Source organism: Bidens hawaiensis, unplaced genomic scaffold, assembly GCF_021521415.1.
Source record: "Bidens hawaiensis isolate Kalapana, Puna unplaced genomic scaffold, B.hawaiensis_p1.1 tig00004105_1, whole genome shotgun sequence".
NCBI classification, from domain to species: domain Eukaryota; kingdom Viridiplantae; phylum Streptophyta; class Magnoliopsida; order Asterales; family Asteraceae; genus Bidens; species Bidens hawaiensis.
Window position 1 is genome coordinate 1,586,009 of NW_027491242.1, and position 17,655 is coordinate 1,603,663.

Below are 17,655 nucleotides of genomic sequence, written 5' to 3' on the forward strand. Positions count from 1 at the left end.
GGTGAGCAAACTGAGTTTTACCAGGAACGCCAAGTTAAACTTGGACGCCAGCGTGGATCCCGATCATGTCAACATAGCTGGCCTGAGTGGGGTGGTGGGGCGTGACTTGATCACGTAGGCTAGCTTAAAAAAATCTAAATCCACTATTCCATCTATCCGATTCAGTTACTTTCAGTCCATCCCGTATCTACAGTGTAAACACCACTTACCCCCAAATCACACCAAACTGTCTGCTCGTTCGTTCGCTAGGGTTTCAATTCAATAATCAAACTCCATAACACAATCACCATGGGCCAACAGTCGTTGATCTACAGCTTTGTCTCCAGAGGCACCGTGATTATCGCCGAGTACACCGAGTTCACCGGCAATTTCACCTCTATTGCCTCCCAATGCCTCCAGAAGCTTCCTACCACCAACAACAAGTTTACTTACAACTGCGATGGACATACCTTTAATTACCTCGTTGAAGATGGCTTCAGTATGCTTTATTTCTCATTCTAGGGTTTTCATTTTTCATTTTTATATGTGATTAGTTGCTTATAAATAGAAAGTGTATGAAGCTTAGACAGAATTAGATAACTTATACACACACACACACACTGGATATATTATATATGTGAGGCTGTAAAGGAACTGAATCGAACTAGGCCTTGGTCATGTTTGTTCGTTAAGCTTTAATTGGATAAGAGTATGGTTTTGGAATGACTAATTGAACGAAATTTCTTGTTAGTGTTCGGTCAATAAGGAAATGTGGTTGTTTGTGATTAGGGATAAGCTCGGGATGGTACCGGTACTGATCTCGAAAATCCCAATCCTGAAATTTGGAAATATTTGGTAGCGGTACCTAAATGTTTGGTTATGCACTGGTACGGTACCGGTATTTCGTGTAAAATTCGGGAAATACCGGTACCGTACCGATACTGAACTCAAAACTTGGTACCGAAAATGCTCATCCCTATATGTGACGGTTTAAGAACATAAACGAATGGACATAAATGAATGCTTACAATGTTTTATTTGATTTGGCTAATTCAGAGTGGTTAGTGTCAGCGGTTTGGTGCTACCAAGTTTGTGTTGGTGTTTTTTTTAACTTTCTTATGCATATGTTAGTTTTACATGTAATATAATCATATAATACTTATATGCATAATTGTTTTATAGTTAATAAATTTGCTTAAATCTATGTGATAAGATTAGAAAAGTTATTAAAAAGTCATACAAACCTTTAATGAACAAGCATAAACAAATAAATATTAGCGAACGTAAATGGACGTAAATGAACACAATTGAACGAACATGGCCTGTGTTCGATTGTTCTTGTTTGTTCATTTATTTAATTGAGCAAAATTCGTTGTTCATGTTCGTTCATTTATTAAACGAACAAACATAAACAAACTTTTCGCCGAACGTTCGGTTCGTTTACAGCTCTACTGGAAACAGATATATAAGTTGTATGTATATTTTAAAGGAGAAAATGTTAAGAGTTAATAATAATAATAACATAACATAACATAACGACAATCGTCATAGATGTTAATGAATAATGAATTTCGTGTTTAATTATTTGCTTTTGAATCATGAAGCTTTCTGTGTTGTGGCTGCTGAATCTGCTGGCAGACAAGTTCCAATGGCTTTTCTTGAGCGAATCAAGGATGACTTTAACAAGAAATACGGTGGTGGGAAAGCTGCTACAGCTATTGCCAATAGTCTGAACAAAGAATTTGGGTAATCTGGTTCTTTATTTAGTTGCAATATTTGTATAATCTTTCTTGATTAATTACATATTTATGGTTAAGCTTATTATTACCAGACCTAAGCTGAAGGAGCAGATGCAGTATTGTGTTGATCATCCTGAAGAAATTAGCAAGCTTTCAAAGGTCAAGGCTCAGGTCTCAGAAGTCAAAGGTGTGATGATGGAGAACATTGAAAAGGTAATCCTTTTTGTGTGTCTAGGTTAAATTGTCACGCGCGCGCACACACACACACAGATATCATTCACGTACCCATTTTTGTAATGAATGAGATTAAAGATGCTAACTACACATGCTGGTTTTATTCTGATATTGTAATTGTTTGAATTTGTATAGGTTCTAGATCGTGGTGAGAAGATAGAACTTCTTGTGGATAAAACTGAAAACCTTCGTTCTCAGGTCAGTGTATTCAAGTTCTTATTGGGATAGTAGGTGTAACTTAGTACACAGGTTTGACTTCAAACTCTAAACATAAAATTTTCAGAAATAATTTAAGAGATTACACTTCAAATAAGCCCTTTTTGACATGTTTCTATCTTTTTATTTTCTGAGCTAAGTTGGGCTTTTATAATAGTATAAGAAATCTTTGATTTGCCATTCTACATTTCAATTATAATCTCTTCACATCACTATGTGTATTTACATAATTTAGATTGCATCAGAATTTATGTGCTACTTGATTACTATCATGTTCTTTTGTACAATCTAATTGGCAAAGTTTATGCATATTGGCATATCTTGTCGACGACTAGTTTAACGTGTGCAGTTTTGCTTAAGGGTTATAACTGAATCTAATTGTATGTCCTTAGGAAGAGTTTTTTGGAGTTGATATTAAAGTCCGTTGTCAATACGTACAATATACTAATATACTGCAAAAGCAATTGCAATATGAAAAAATAAACTTCTCATAGGAGTTTTACGTGCTTAAAATCTGAATTTGTGTAAAGGTAAATGGTTAATAACCCTGCAAACTTATTTCCATGATAGCGATGATTGTAAGGATGTCACAGGATATCTTTACTTTGTTATTATTAAATTAAATGGTGCATTAATTATTTCGCGAGTTCTTGAACAGCTATGTGAGTGATTTTTCAAACTAACATTTTTAGTTTACACATGAATTGTTAAAAGATAAAGCCCCTTTATACCGCTCTGATATAATTCCAAATGTGGGATCTGGCAGTTACATTTGCATTTCATCTGTTTTGTTTTCTTCATTGCTGCATTTTTTTATTTACAAAGCATGAATCTTTATTAGTGGTGGCATAGTGGGCGGGTCACACAGACCGAGTAATGGGACAGTACATTTAATTTTCTGATATGCGCTGACTTGGGTCCCAAAACATCGTCCAATAGCTCTATTTTTCATAAATAATCAGGTGTCAAAATTACTTACAAATTTTTATATATTTTTATAGTTCTTTTCATTAAATGAGCTAGAAAGTATTATACATAATAACATAAATAATGATACACTTTGGTGGACTTCTGACCAACATAACTTATATGGACCCGTTCGTAAATAAACGATTCAAAATGCCCCCTTTCATCTTTATATTTACTTGCAGGCACAAGATTTTAGAACACAAGGCACACAAATGAGGAGAAAAATGTGGCTACAGAATATGAAGATAAAACTTATAGTTCTTGGAATCATCATCGCCTTGATTCTCATCATTGTTCTGTCGGTCTGTGGCGGCTTCAACTGTGGCAAGTGAAGTACATACACATAATCTCTCTTTCATCTGTCTCCTTGTTTATTTGTTTTCCATGTTTTTACTATCCGCTATCAAAGAAGCCTATGTTGTGTGAATGTTTGCTATTTTGTACCTCTAGACCATGGTCACTGGTCTGTAACTTTTAGTAGAATCATTTTCGGGGAGGGTATGTTAAATGGGGCTTATCGACATGGACAGGATTGTTTCGGCCTTTTCTTAAATTACAAAATTGCTCCATATCATGTCGCTTTTTATTCCATTGCATCTGAAAACATTATTGGAAAACATGTTAGAATGATGATTTATGTTTTGAGAATGTTGGTTTTGTCTTCAGCTCAATTTGTTATTTTGTTGTATACGTGGAAGGTAGTTTAAAAGTCGTACCATAGTGGGTCTATGGGCATCGACGTTTTGAGGCTATGTGGTTTCGAGGTTTTATGCCCATCAACGTTTCAAGTGGATAAAGATAACAGAACGAAATTAGCCATTGATCTGAATGGAAATAACCTTAAAGCAGGACCACAGTGCCTATGAATCCTTTGTTCTATCACTGTAAAATGAATGAAATGAATGGGTCCTTGGATGGTATTGACTATTTGAGTATAAACTAAATTCAGACAGGACATTGAATCCTTGGTCTATCAGTTTATTAAGTTCTGAATCATGTTTCCGTCATATTGTAAGTATGGTCTTTTAGCCTGTTCGTGATTTGAAAACGATTCGCTAAACAGAGTGTTTCCCCATTTGTGAAATAGACATATGAAAGGCCTACAATGAAAAAATACCTATCATCAACTGAATTGCCGATAACCCCTTCTGTAAAAACAAAGCGATCGAAAAAGTTTGCTGCATAATTGATGGCCTAACTACTGATGCTAACACTTATCTCGTTTATTTTTTCAAACGAGTAATTTTGATGATTCAAGAATGTTATTACTTAATTTGAAGTTCGTAGTTACTTCGAGTGGAAGAATTGTTGCAATGGAATAATAAAATCATAGTTCATTGGTTGAATGTAAAACGGAATTGAATATACCAAACACCTTATACGACCAATTAACCCAACCCAATTCCAACTTAAACCCACACCAATCTTTCAAATTTCAATGACAGACAAACTACTCAAACCTATTTTTTTTTACCAAAGATAAGATAGTGCTTTAATACCCCCCACCATGCTCGCCACCGATATTGTCTTGCCATTAGACACCATGTCGATTCTCACATTCCATAAGCACCAATACTAGACAAGACAAAATTGCATGAAAAAGCTTCGCTTTTCTCCTCGGGAACTTGGTGAATTTATGAAGGTCCAATAAGTCTCGAATACCAAAAACAAGTATACACAGGACATTACACCATGCATTTTGTAGTTCTTGAAGATAACAAAATGATATATGTAACTGTTGTTCAAATATTTAAAAGTTTTATTATTAATGTCATATCAAATAAACACACACCAACGAAAATTACGTTATTTCAACTGTCGTGTAAGTTGTTTGGTAACCAACTACAATATTATAATAAATAATAATAATAATAATAATAATAATAATAATAATAATAATAATAATAATAATAATAATAATAATAATAATAATAATAATACAAAAAAGTTGTTAAATGGCCATTGAAGAGATCTTCCTAGCCCACATGCCAATGGACCCATAAAAATCCCCAAGGCAGAATATTCACCAATCAGAAACCAGAGTCTAAGATAACTCTAATCACTTGACGAATCAGCCACCTGATACGAGCCATATGACCATGTCATGGGTCCACAAAACCGGCCCCTCGAGCCTGCTTCATCACAAAACGTGACTTTTGGGGACCAACACAACAATCAACAATTCTAATGATCAATGTTATGATATATATATGTGCAATGTTGTCACAAAACCTTGCACTGTACATTGACATTATGTTACTATTTTAGACGTTTTAGTACTTAACAAGTTACTATTTTAGTACTCTCTAGAGTGATATTAAATTATTAAGTCCCTTTACATTATAAAAAAAGTGATATTAACTTTATTAAGTTGTGAAACTTTTTGTTTGATTGCAGGAAAGAAAACAGCGAATGCTGTCGGTGGTAAAATGGCAAGGGTGTGTGATAGCTGTGTAAGAAAGCGGGCTCGATGGTATTGTGCTACTGATGACGCTTTCTTTTGTCAAAGTTGTGATGACTCCATACACGGGGTTGACCAGGCGGGTGGTCAGCATGAGAGGGTGCTTCTTCAGATAGCAGCACCCTCTAAGCTGGTTGGTTCAAGTGAAGTTGAACCAACCTGGCACCATGGGTTCACCCGTCGTGCGCGTACTCCACGACGGGCTAAGTGTTATCTCAAGGTAGAAGGAAAGAACAAGGGGGTAAACTCTTCGGTTCATGTAGTTCCCGAGATAGGTAGTTTAGATGCATCATTGCTTGATGATAGCAATGATGATGAAGAGCTAGAAAAAAGTCTTGTGTATTGCGTTCCGGTGTTTGATCCTTTCGAAACTGAATTATGCAATGATTCTAATGAAATAGGTAGGAGCATGGATGATTGTCATCGGTTTAATCACCCGACAGATGATTTGGAGCTCTTGGAATTTGCTGTTGATGTTGAAAGCTTATTAGGGAAGGAGTTTGATAATAATAATAATAATACATCATGTAGGATTGAAGATTTGGGGCTAACTAACAACTATAAAGAAGATGATATTAAAAATATAGGAACTTGTTTTGATGAAAATATAGTGAAGGTTGAAGATAAAGAAGTGAAACAATTTTAGGCTTTGACTTTGATGCAACTAAGGAAACACTAGATTGGGACTTTGATTTTGAATCTTCATTGATGATTAAAGAGGAGGAGAACATGACGATTGTGTTAAGCGATCAATGTAACGAAGGGAAGTCGAGAACATCAAGCACGCTCTTGAGGCTAAACTATGAAGATGTGATCAATACTTGGGATGACCAAGGTTCTCCTTGGACAAACGGAACCCGGCCAGAACTCAATTCTGATGATTACTGGCCGGATCTCATGGTTCTTTATCTATCTATACATCTATCCGTCTGTCTGTCTGTCTGACTATTTATAAATCCATTAGTCTCGATTTCTCTTATTTATTTGTTTAAAAACATGCGTTTGCTAATCAAGAAATAATATTTTAGGGGACGCAATGGGCGTGGAGTAACAATCCTTCATACCGAGGCATAGGAGGACGTGACGGAGGAAGAGAAGCAAGGGTGTCAAGGTATAGAGAGAAAAGAAGATCGCGATTGTTTTCGAAGAAGATAAGGTATGAAGTAAGAAAACTAAATGCGGAAAAAAGGCCAAGAATGAAAGGGAGGTTTGTGAAAAAAGAAACCTTTGAACTTCCTCCTTCAACTTCTAGTTTCCCAACTTATGTTATGAAAAGAAACTAGTACTAATTAGTAATTAAATCCGTCGACAATAAGCTTTGTTCATTAGTTTGTTGCATGGTTTTCGACAACCAACCGCCCAAATTTCTTTGCAAGATTGGGAAGAGTCGGCTAGTCCGTTGATTTCTCTGCTCAAATTAATAAGATGAACATGTGATAATATTGGCTGTACTTTCATCTTATCTATGATGTACATATATGATAATAATGATGCATGTATATCTGCAATTTGAGTTGCACTAAGAAAAAATTCAAGCAAAATTGATGTGATATATTAAATGATCAACAATGTCATTTGTTGCTTATATAAACCAACTCCAAATGAATGTATAGTGATGGAAACCTTTCCATATCAATCTTGTGATATTGCATAGACCATGTGATGGATTGATATTCCGTAACAACATTATGGGACATCCGATATTTAGTCGAACTTAATGAGGTGGCCAACGACTAATAGTTAGTGAGTTTAAGAACTCAATCGCATAGAAGTTGTGATGATCGTCTTCGGCTTCCTCAAACTTGTAGTAATCTTTTTCCTTCCTTTCGAAAAACGTCGATCATTTGATCAATAATCTCGTAAACACTCTCATTCTTTGTGATAATATTGCTCTAGAGATTAAATAATATGAATCATATACTTTTGAATAGAGGAAAAAACTGTATTGACTAATTTTTTTATAGAGTTTTCTCTATTAATGCAAGAGACTGTCATGCAATTAAGTATGCGGATAAAGTTTACTTCGATCAACTCTTCAGTTCCATCACCAACTCTATCACCGACTCTTAAAATAAAATTGAAAAACCACGGATCATTCAACGCTCTCATATTTATGGTCAACCGGAACTTTTCTAGTCAAACACCAAAAAGGCGAATTTCGTAAGCTAGAATCTAAGATATGCGCTTGAGTGTCGCATAATAACCAACAACATGTGTCTGAAGTCATGTCTCATAACCATTATCTATCTTTCCACAATATGTGTGACTAACGCCTACAATGTCTTGCAGTTCGATCGACAACCACTATTGCATGTCACATTGTCACCTATATAATTAGTTTGGCTAACCTAATTCCAGGGGCCCAATTTGTTTTGTGATGTTGCACCTCGAAATATTATTAGGGTTAAAACGAATCGTGAATCTCGAGTGAATTGTTTCCCTCCAAGCATATTATTAGCCGCAACATCTGATGAAGCCGTTGTGAGAGAAAGAAATAAAGCCACATGAAACGAACATAAGCTAGCAAAGCTTTGTAGAAAAATGTTTTTCCCGTTACACCTGGAACCATCTTTAAAGAACACACCTAGAAAATCATTATCCACATGTTCCATGATCTCATGAAACATGACTTCTTTGTTAAAATTATGTGAATGTTTGGCGCGTAAGTGTTCATTTCCACAACTAGTACTCATCATTTACCTCACCATGCCCTACATTTTACTGAAATATGAATCAAGATGCTTGCATGACTTAAAACGTTAAAAGTAAAAAGTTGCAACTTATACCTTTTAAAGAGTTGTATTGATGCAATAATGATTTGTATATTATAATCCGCACCTCTATATTCAACAAACTTAATATCGAAACGTCGACAAAAATATGCACGTCGCAACGGTACGTTCGGTTTTTTGAAAATATAATACATTAAAAGATATAGAAATAAACAAAAATAATTAAATAAACTTATAAAATACACGAGTAAACTTAAGGAAGTGGAAACATATATATCAATTATTTAAATTTACAAAAATTTAGTATAGTTGAGGGGTAAAAACTGTAATTATAATTAATAAATTAAATGTGTCCACGAGGCATTGGATTAAAGGTCATAATACCCTATTAACTTCGTTAAGACATGCAATAAGGGTAATACAATAAGCAACGATAATTGCAATACTTTAATTTTAGATGTTAAAGACTTGAAGCTGAACGCTTATGTGCTAGATAGCACTTAATTCTAACAAAAAAAAGTCATGTTTGATGAGATTATTTGTCATGGAACATGTGGATAATGATTCTCCATGCGTGTTCTTTACAAAGGTTTTTACCCATAGATTGTAGGGAACAATAAAAAAAATATTATATAAAAAAACTTTGTATGGTAGAAGTAGAACATGATCTTGTTTATATTGATAAGCAGATTTTGTCAAATTAACTGAATATTTGGCACATAAGTCATAAGTGTTCAGCTTCCACAGCTTCCCTTTTATGCATACTTTTCATATGTTTTTTCCCCGTATTTTAAATAAATACGTAACAAAAACCTTTTTTTTATGTATCCAGATGATTTGTAGCATGTTTTAATGCTAAAATGGTTTTAATTAGGTTAGTCATCCAATCACCGTATCTCCACTCTCCCTCATATTATTTCTTTCAGGCGGTGGCCATGATGATTCTTTAGTTACTCGCTAGCACTCTGAACCCTTGGTGGCGGCGGTGGTGTTTTCATCGCTTACTGTTGCCTAGGTGGTTGTGGCAGTGTTCACTCTTCTCTCTCCCTCTTATTGTGGTCATTGTTGCCGGGTTCGATTTTGAAACCCTTGGTGGCGGTAACGGTGGGAATTTACAGACGAATCATGTGTAAGCTTAAAAGAAACACAATTCGGTTGTGGTGAGCTTAATTTGGGTGCATTTTTTTCTCTATACATGTTTTGTGCTTGAAATTAAGCTTTCCAGTTCTTCTACTGCGGAGACAATTCTATGTTGCTACTAAGATGCCCCAACAGTACACACATAATGACATATATATATACATTTTCTCAATCTAGCTAATGGCTTGAATTGTTGGTTAAGTTGAGAATCTTTATTATTTACCATTGATTCCTTTTTCTTAATAGACATGGAGCATGAGAGTATGTATGTATATAAAATTATAAATGATTTATGTGCCCCGTGGTTTCTGGCGGCAGTGCGTTGTGCATGATGGGTATGTATTCATAGGTTTAGTGGGATGTACCCACTGTTGGGTTTAAAAACATGTTGCCGACGGCTTTCGGGCTGTCTATGGTGGCTGCGTTCGTCGTATTTTGAGTCAGTTTGGATGATAAAGGCTATGATGATTACATATCTGAGCCTATTTGTGATTCCATTTAAACAACGAGCTTTGATTGTTAGTTGAGTTTATCTTCTGTTTGCTTTCTTTTGCTTGATTTCTTTGATGTTGTGTTATTAACTATTAGTAATCCAAAAAGACAATCTTACTGAATACATTAGTTTTTGTAGGCTTTGTTTAGGAACTTAAGTTATGGTAGATTTTCATGTACCATATGCTCACTCTTTTTGTACTTTACGCGTGTATTCACACATTAGAGTATTGTTGTCTTATATTGCTCTATGCAGGTGCAATTTAGCGTTCAGTCATGCTACAAATGCAAGGTAATGTTCATGTTGTAGGTGCAAGGTAATGATCAGGCTGCTAGCTCGAGTGACGACAAAACCAAGGAAAATATAAACAAACAACCAAAGCAATACCGAGTGTTCTCCGCTACTTGGAAATAAGACGGAATGTCCATGTTTTTTAAGGGGTTGCAAGCTCCAATACTTAAGACAGTTTTAAGCTCGGCTTTGCTTCTAATGAATCAGTAACGCCCAGAACATCATTACTCATACATGCGATTAAAAGTTATGTTGTCATACAAGGAAACTTAAAGGGATCGATAAAGAGGCAAAGTTGACTTTGGTTAGTCAAACTGAGTTAGTTCACCATTTGGGTATATTAGCATTATCTAGACGTATGTTTGTGGTTGCCTTGAAACCTACTTATGAGCATTAGTTAAATTTCTAGACTTTGTTTTGACTTGCCAAAGTATATAGTATGTCATTTATGGTTGTAGCTTCGTATGTGTTCAATTACTAAATGTTTTAGTTATGTGAAAGTTTCAGCTCAGATTTGATCACCACATTTAAATTACATAATCACAACGTATAAAGTTTGAAATGTCATTTGACAAAAATGAATTCGTTTACTTATAGGTTCGGTTTTATATTGCAAAAGTTTCTGGTGAACTCAAACTTGCTGCTATTGCAATTATTTGTCGTCGAATAATGATGTTGATGATTGAAGTGTTACCTGTCAAAGAATGATACTTGCTGTGAATGATACTTGCTGCTGATGCAAGTGTAGCCACGTATCACATTCATGATGTTTGAAAGCTACAAATTGAAAAAATCTAGATCATGGTGTATAAACAAACCTAGACGACATTCAAAGCGACTAACCCCCCCCCCCCCCCCCCCCACAACGCGGGGGGTCAAAATACTAGTTTTATATATTATATGAATTTTAATGCATAACATGTTTTTAATACTAAATTGAAAATTGTTAACATAACTAACTTTTTATTTATTTGCATGTGGTACAATTTAATAAAATATAAATTATGATGCTTGTGTGACCCGCTTGATTCGGCGTCTACTGCGTATGCATATACCCATTTTAATATAATTCATTGTGATTTATATTTTTCTCAACTATTCAACCCCCCCCCCCCCCCGGGTTACCGAGGGTATCGTTTTTACTAACCCTCTACGAATCGGTTTATGGTGTCCCAACATGTCGTATTTGACAAAACCGCATTTCCCTTTTTCGAACCTATTAACTTCTTAGATGATGACCCACTCCCAATACATTTCACATCCTGCCTAAACACCACTTATTAACCTACCTACACACCTACAAACTCAACCCACTATGCCCAAATATTGAAATCCCATACGGTATTAAGTTTATGCTAATTTAGTGATTAATTATCTGGTCCAAGATTAGACGATTAAGCATGGCAACTTATTTGATCAAACCTAAAAGGTTAGTTGGTCATTATAAGTGATAGGGGTGTGCGTGATGCGGTTTTGATTTTTGGTTAAAACCGAACCGGAAACCAAAACTTCGGTTTTTGGAGTATTTGAAACCGTTCGGTTTCGGTTTCGGTTTTTGCCATTTGATCTTGAAAATTTAGGTAAAAGAAAAGTTTTCAAAAAATAGTTAATGTAGGTTTAAATAAATTTGTTAATTTTAAAATAATAGACTATTAAACATTTTACCAAAAATATTTGAGTTACATGTTTATTAAATTCTTATAAATTACATAATATAAAACATATAAAAAGTTAGGATTTCGGTTCGTTTTTTCGGTTTTTATTATATGCAAAACCGAAACCGCACCGTTAGTTCGGTTTTTACAAACACATAAAACCAAACCATCGGTTTTTGTTTCAGTTCGGTTTTTCGATTTGGATTTTTCGGTTTTTTTGGTTTCGAATCAGTTTTTTCGGTTTATTGCACACCCCTGTTACGTGACACTATAAATATATATATAGTGTCATCAGGACATATTCACTCATAACCTCAACACACAAACAAATGGATTATATGTCTTTCTTTCTAATGTTTTCTTTCCTTTCAGTATAATTAGTCTATTTCATCAACATCAATATCTCTAAGCGTCACAACGCGCGGCTTCCACCAGGACCTTACCCTTTTCCAATAATCGGAAACCTTTTACAACTTACCAACAACCCACACCGCGCTCTAGCCACACTCTCTAAACGTTATGGTCCTTTAATGTCACTTAAGCTCGGATGTAGAACAACCATAGTTATTTCATCACCTGATATGGCTAAAGAGTTTTTAAAAACACATGACCAATTGTTATCTGGCCGGTCAATTCCAGACACTGCCCGAGTGGTGGACTTACATAAACACTCTGTAGCGTGGTTGCAGCCTGGAGATCATTGGCAGAGACTACGCCGTATAATTAAAGAATATGTGATCTCTTTGCAACATCTAGATGCTAGTGAACTCCTACGAAAGCAGAAGGTACTAGTCGATCGACTAACAAACTTCTTATGTTATATTTATGCTTACATTTTGGTTAAATGCACGAGCATAAACAATCTGGGCTATTCATTTATTATTAAAAGCTAAATAAAAATGATGTAGCTGTAAAAGATCAATAGATATTCAAGTATTGTACACTTGTGTAGATCATAGAATTATAATAAATTACATATGTGTTAATAATATAGGAATACATGTAAACTTACGCAAATATTTATATAGATATTCAAGTATATTATGAAAACCATGATGTATTATAATGGTCATGTTAAAATCTTAAAATAAATATAAAAACAGAAGGTTCTCACAGTTATCACATTAATTAGTTATAGTTTTAAAGTTTACATTGCATATAGCATGTTAATTTGTAAAAAGTGATTATCCATGAAGTATGCTAAGGATACATGACGCAACACGTCTATTGTAATATGTATTTTTTTTTAATTATGGTTCTAGGTACAAGAACTTCTTGATCATGTTAATCAATGTTGTAAAACTGAAAAGCCTGTCAACATAGGTGGAGTTGCATTTACGATATCAATTAATATTATTTCAAACATCATGTTTTCCACGAATTTCGCTCAACTTGACTCAGAGTCTACACAAGAATTCAAGGACGCGGTATGGGCTTTAATGGAAGTTCTAGGGAAGCATAATATAGCCGACTTTTTCCCGTTTCTTAAACCGTTTGATCCACAAGGATTAGTGAAACAGGGAAATGTTTACGGCAGCAAAATAATATCTGTAATTGATAGGGTCATTGATCAACGATTGAAAATAAGGTCGGGTACATCACCATATGAGGGTGCTACGTCTAGAAACAACGATGTTTTGGATTCACTGCTCAACCTCAACCTAAAAGATGAATCTGAGTTTAGTCGAGATGACATGAGACATTTGTTTTTTGTAAGTAAATAATTATATCATGTCATCAAGGTAAGTCACATTAAACTTTTTAAAAAAATCAAATTACATGCTTTTAGAAAATAGCTAGTACATGAACCAAAGTAGTTGAAAATATTTTCTTTCAAGATATTGAATCTTATATTTTTATCATTCGTAAACTTTCGTAGGCATTTTTTACCGCGGGAACTGATACGACATCAAGCACGGTGGAATGGGCCATGGCTGAGCTTATTCGTAACCCAAATAAAATGGAAAAGGCCCAATCAGAGATCAAACTCATGGAAAGCAACAAGAATACGCACGACATAGATTTCTCTCAACTGACTTACCTACAAGCTATTATAAAAGAAACTTTTCGATTACATGCTCCAACACCATTACTTGTCCCTCACCAAGCGATACACGACACAGAAATCCAAGGCTTCATCATCCCTAAAAATGCACAAATCCTTTGTAATATTTGGATGATAGGGCGACACCCAAAAATATGGTCAAACCCAGAAATTTTCATGCCGGAGAGGTTTTCGAACATTAAAACCACCTACAAAGGTCAAGATTTCGAGTTCATTTCATTTGGTGCTGGGAGGAGGATATGTCCAGGATTGGATATCGCTCATAGAATGTTACCTATAATGTTGGGTTCTTTGATTCAGAAGTTCGATTGGAAGTTGGAAGGAAACATGAGAGGACAAGATTTAGACATGGGTGAGAAGTTTGGTCTCACCATGCAAAGAAGTATACCATTGAAGGCCATTCCAGTCAGGGTTTGATTGTTTCTAAATCAACGCTTATGTTTTCAAATTAATAATAATAATAATAGACCTTTTTGTTATTATTATCCTCTAAATAGCCATACATAATTTATTGGTGGACAAATTTTTTAACCAAATCTGTCATCGCCGACGAGTTTTGTTTGAGCCCTCAAAACTAGCCACGTGTTCCAAATCCCTCTTTACTGGCAAGTTTTGATCAAAATCCATCAGCTCTGACAAATTTTGAACCAAAATCGTCGTCCCGTGTAAACGGGTTTGGTAAACGGCACGACGGGTTTGGTTCAAGATTTGTCAGAGCCGATGGATTTCGATTAAAATTTAATGGCATGGACGAATTTGAAACACGTGGCTGACTTTAATTGGCTCAAATAAAACTCATCGGCGTCGGTGAATTTGATAAAAACTTGTCTTCGCCGACGAGTTCTATATGACTATTTTGAGAAAATTAAAAAAAGAGGTTCATTGAGAGATTCTCTTTCCTCAAATTTACTACTTTAGAAATTTTCAATAAGAATAATTATAATAATAATAATAATATATGATGTGTTAAAAAGAAATGATCTAAAACATTGTACTTGTAAAACTTATGGAAATGTGATTGTTTGTGAATTTTCAACCTAAAATCCGAAACACAATCACTAACATGTCGTCCATACTTATTTGAGTGAGTTTTTTATATTGTACATAGAGTAGTTTTAAATGGATGTGAATGAAAAAAAGTGAAAAAATTACTATTTATAAGTAAGTTTAAAAAAACATTGTTTATTCTCTATTATTTATTTTTTGATGTTTTTTGAAAGGTGTTGTGAGTAGAAACGAAAAAAAATTGGTTATGCAGTATAAATAAAAAGAAGAGAAAAAAAGTTGTATCGTTTAATTGTAATTCTATAGATGGAGATAAAAAAGCTACTGGGAATGCTCTAAGAATTATGTCTTAGGATTTTAATGTCAAATTGATCACTGATATTGCGACGTTGTTAGATCCATTCAAGGTTCCTCTGCAAGTTATTACAGATTTTTCGTCTTCCAAAACATGACCGTTTAGATTTATAATGCTGCTATAATATGTGATCCTAGTTTAAGGCATGCATAGTTCAAACACCGAGATTCCACAATTCTAGGCACTAGAACCGGAAAGCAAACCCTTTTCTTCAAACGAATAACTAAAACCCAGTTTCTACTCGTTTAATCATCACGAAAACTCGACTGTTATAATCAAATATGAACGCCATACGTGATATACTATAACCAAAATGGTTAAACACTTAAAACTGAATTGAACTAAACCAACGGATCCCAGGGGCGGATTTATAGCATAAATGGGTGGTTCCCCGGAACCACCCGAGTTTCGAAATAATAGTGTATTTGTATATGAAAAATATTAGAGGAGCTACCTTATAAATTAGGAAGGAACCACCTTATAAACATTTGAAACTCTGATCTAGCTGGTAAGGAGTTGATTTTGTAACCTGAAGGTCACAGGTTCGATTCCGGATTTCCAAATAATTTTTGCACTTTTTTTAATTAACTGTTGCACAACCCATTTAACTAATATTTGCACCAACCGTTAATGTCTCTGACGGATAAATGGTAAGTTTTTGACGTTTATGTCAAGGGTGAATCATATTTCAACATAATCTAGAGGTTTTGAACTTGATTATTATACAACATCACTGATGCTAACAACCATATTTCATTGTACTTGAACTATATGCTCATAGGAATTGGATGACTGCTCTCGTTCAAAACTTTGGTGCATTGAGGCTTAACTTTGGTGCATTGAGGAATTGGACAACCCATTTAGGGTTTTTTATTATTTAAAAAAATAAAACACACAGACACTAACAAAAAGTAACGACGCCTGTTATCTCCCCTGACCCCTCGTCCCCGTCGGTCGTTCAGCCGTTCTCCGACCTCCTGCCTTCCTGACTTCCTATCCTCCTGCCTTCAACTCTTCCTCGAAGCTCGATTGCTCGAATCCTCCCATTTTGAAGGTAAATTTACATTCATTTGTTAAATGTTAATTGTTCTTGATTGTTAACTACTTAATTGTTAGGTTATTTGTTAAATTTAGTTTTAATGGTTTGTGGTCAATAATATGTTTCAAATCATGGTTGTTGGTGTTGGGTGTTAAAATAGTTAGAAAGGCGAGTGTTATTGTTGGTGGTGTATGTTTTTTTTAGGTAAGGTTGATTGTGTAAATATGGTTTATGGCCGACCCGAATCTCAAACCGACCCGTAATTTATTATTTTATCGTATTTTTATTATGTAATGAACTTTGTCCGAACCATCGAATCGACCCGAACCTCAAACCGACCCGGAATTTTCTATACCCGACTCTATGAAATTGAATCATCTAAAAGTTGTGCACCACCTGAAAAAAATTTCTGGATCCGCCACTGACGGAACCGATTTTGGGACTGCGACGACAGCATTTCAGCCGACTAGTGGTGGTGTACGACGATGGTGACCGGCCGGAGGTGGTGTAACTGGTGGTATAATTTCATCTGACAAAAACCTAGAACCTAATCTATTTATAAGTTTTAGTGAAATACGAATCGAGATGCTTGCACGAGCAAAAAAAAGCCAAAAAGTTAAAAATAAAAAGTTGCAACTTATACCCTTTAAAGACTTGTACGTTGATGCAACAATAACTTGTACATTATAATCCGCACCTTGATATTCAACAAACTTTATATCAAAACGTCAACAAAATCAACAAAAGTATGTACATCGCAACAGTATGTCCAGTATCTTTAAAACATTATATATTAAAAGATATATAAGTTTACACACAAAATAAATAAATTTGTTAAATACGTACAAGGGTAAACTTAAGGTGGTGGAAGAGTAATTACTATTTAAATTTGGGGTATTGGTTTTAAATACTCCCAACTATTACTCGTTGGTCGAGAACACTTCCAACTAACGATTTGTCTCCTACAACTCCCAACTTGTAACATGTTTTCTTCTGTCACTCCTGGACTTAACGTACCCTAACCCTGTTAGTTTTGATGCTGATGTGCCATTTTTTAGTGAGGTGACATGGTTACGTGGCGTTTTCTTTAAAACATATGGGTCCCAACTTCCATTTCGTTTTTAATAAATAAAAAACTTAAAACTAAAAACAAAATTAATAAATCCCTATCTCTATTTATCCTCTCTCTATCTCCCAACCACCCACCATCGACCACCGCCTCTCCCTGACCCATTACGTTTCTTGCCCCTCAACAACATCACATCTTAGATCTAACATAATC

The 17,655-nt window shown here is 34.9% G+C and overlaps 1 protein-coding gene and 2 pseudogenes across 2 annotated transcripts; all 3 read left to right on the forward strand.

Moving 5' to 3' along the window:
• The first annotated feature begins 202 nt into the window (after positions 1-202).
• On the forward strand, positions 203-3,711 carry LOC143625517 (vesicle-associated membrane protein 722-like). Its single transcript, XM_077095834.1, has 5 exons — positions 203-478; positions 1,584-1,725; positions 1,811-1,931; positions 2,088-2,150; positions 3,320-3,711. The coding sequence occupies exons 1-5, from the start codon at positions 289-291 to the stop codon at positions 3,467-3,469; spliced, it is 666 nt and encodes a 221-aa protein (XP_076951949.1). The 5' UTR covers positions 203-288; the 3' UTR covers positions 3,470-3,711.
• Positions 3,712-4,829: 1,118 nt separating this feature from the next.
• On the forward strand, positions 4,830-6,884 carry LOC143625371 (zinc finger protein CONSTANS-LIKE 16 pseudogene; annotated as a pseudogene). The gene is made up of 3 exons (XR_013152266.1): positions 4,830-4,868; positions 5,468-6,498; positions 6,627-6,884. The product of XR_013152266.1 is annotated as a zinc finger protein CONSTANS-LIKE 16 pseudogene (transcript).
• A 5,354-nt stretch (positions 6,885-12,238) lies between these two features.
• On the forward strand, positions 12,239-14,391 carry LOC143625446 (cytochrome P450 76T24-like; annotated as a pseudogene).
• Positions 14,392-17,655: the final 3,264 nt, after the last annotated feature.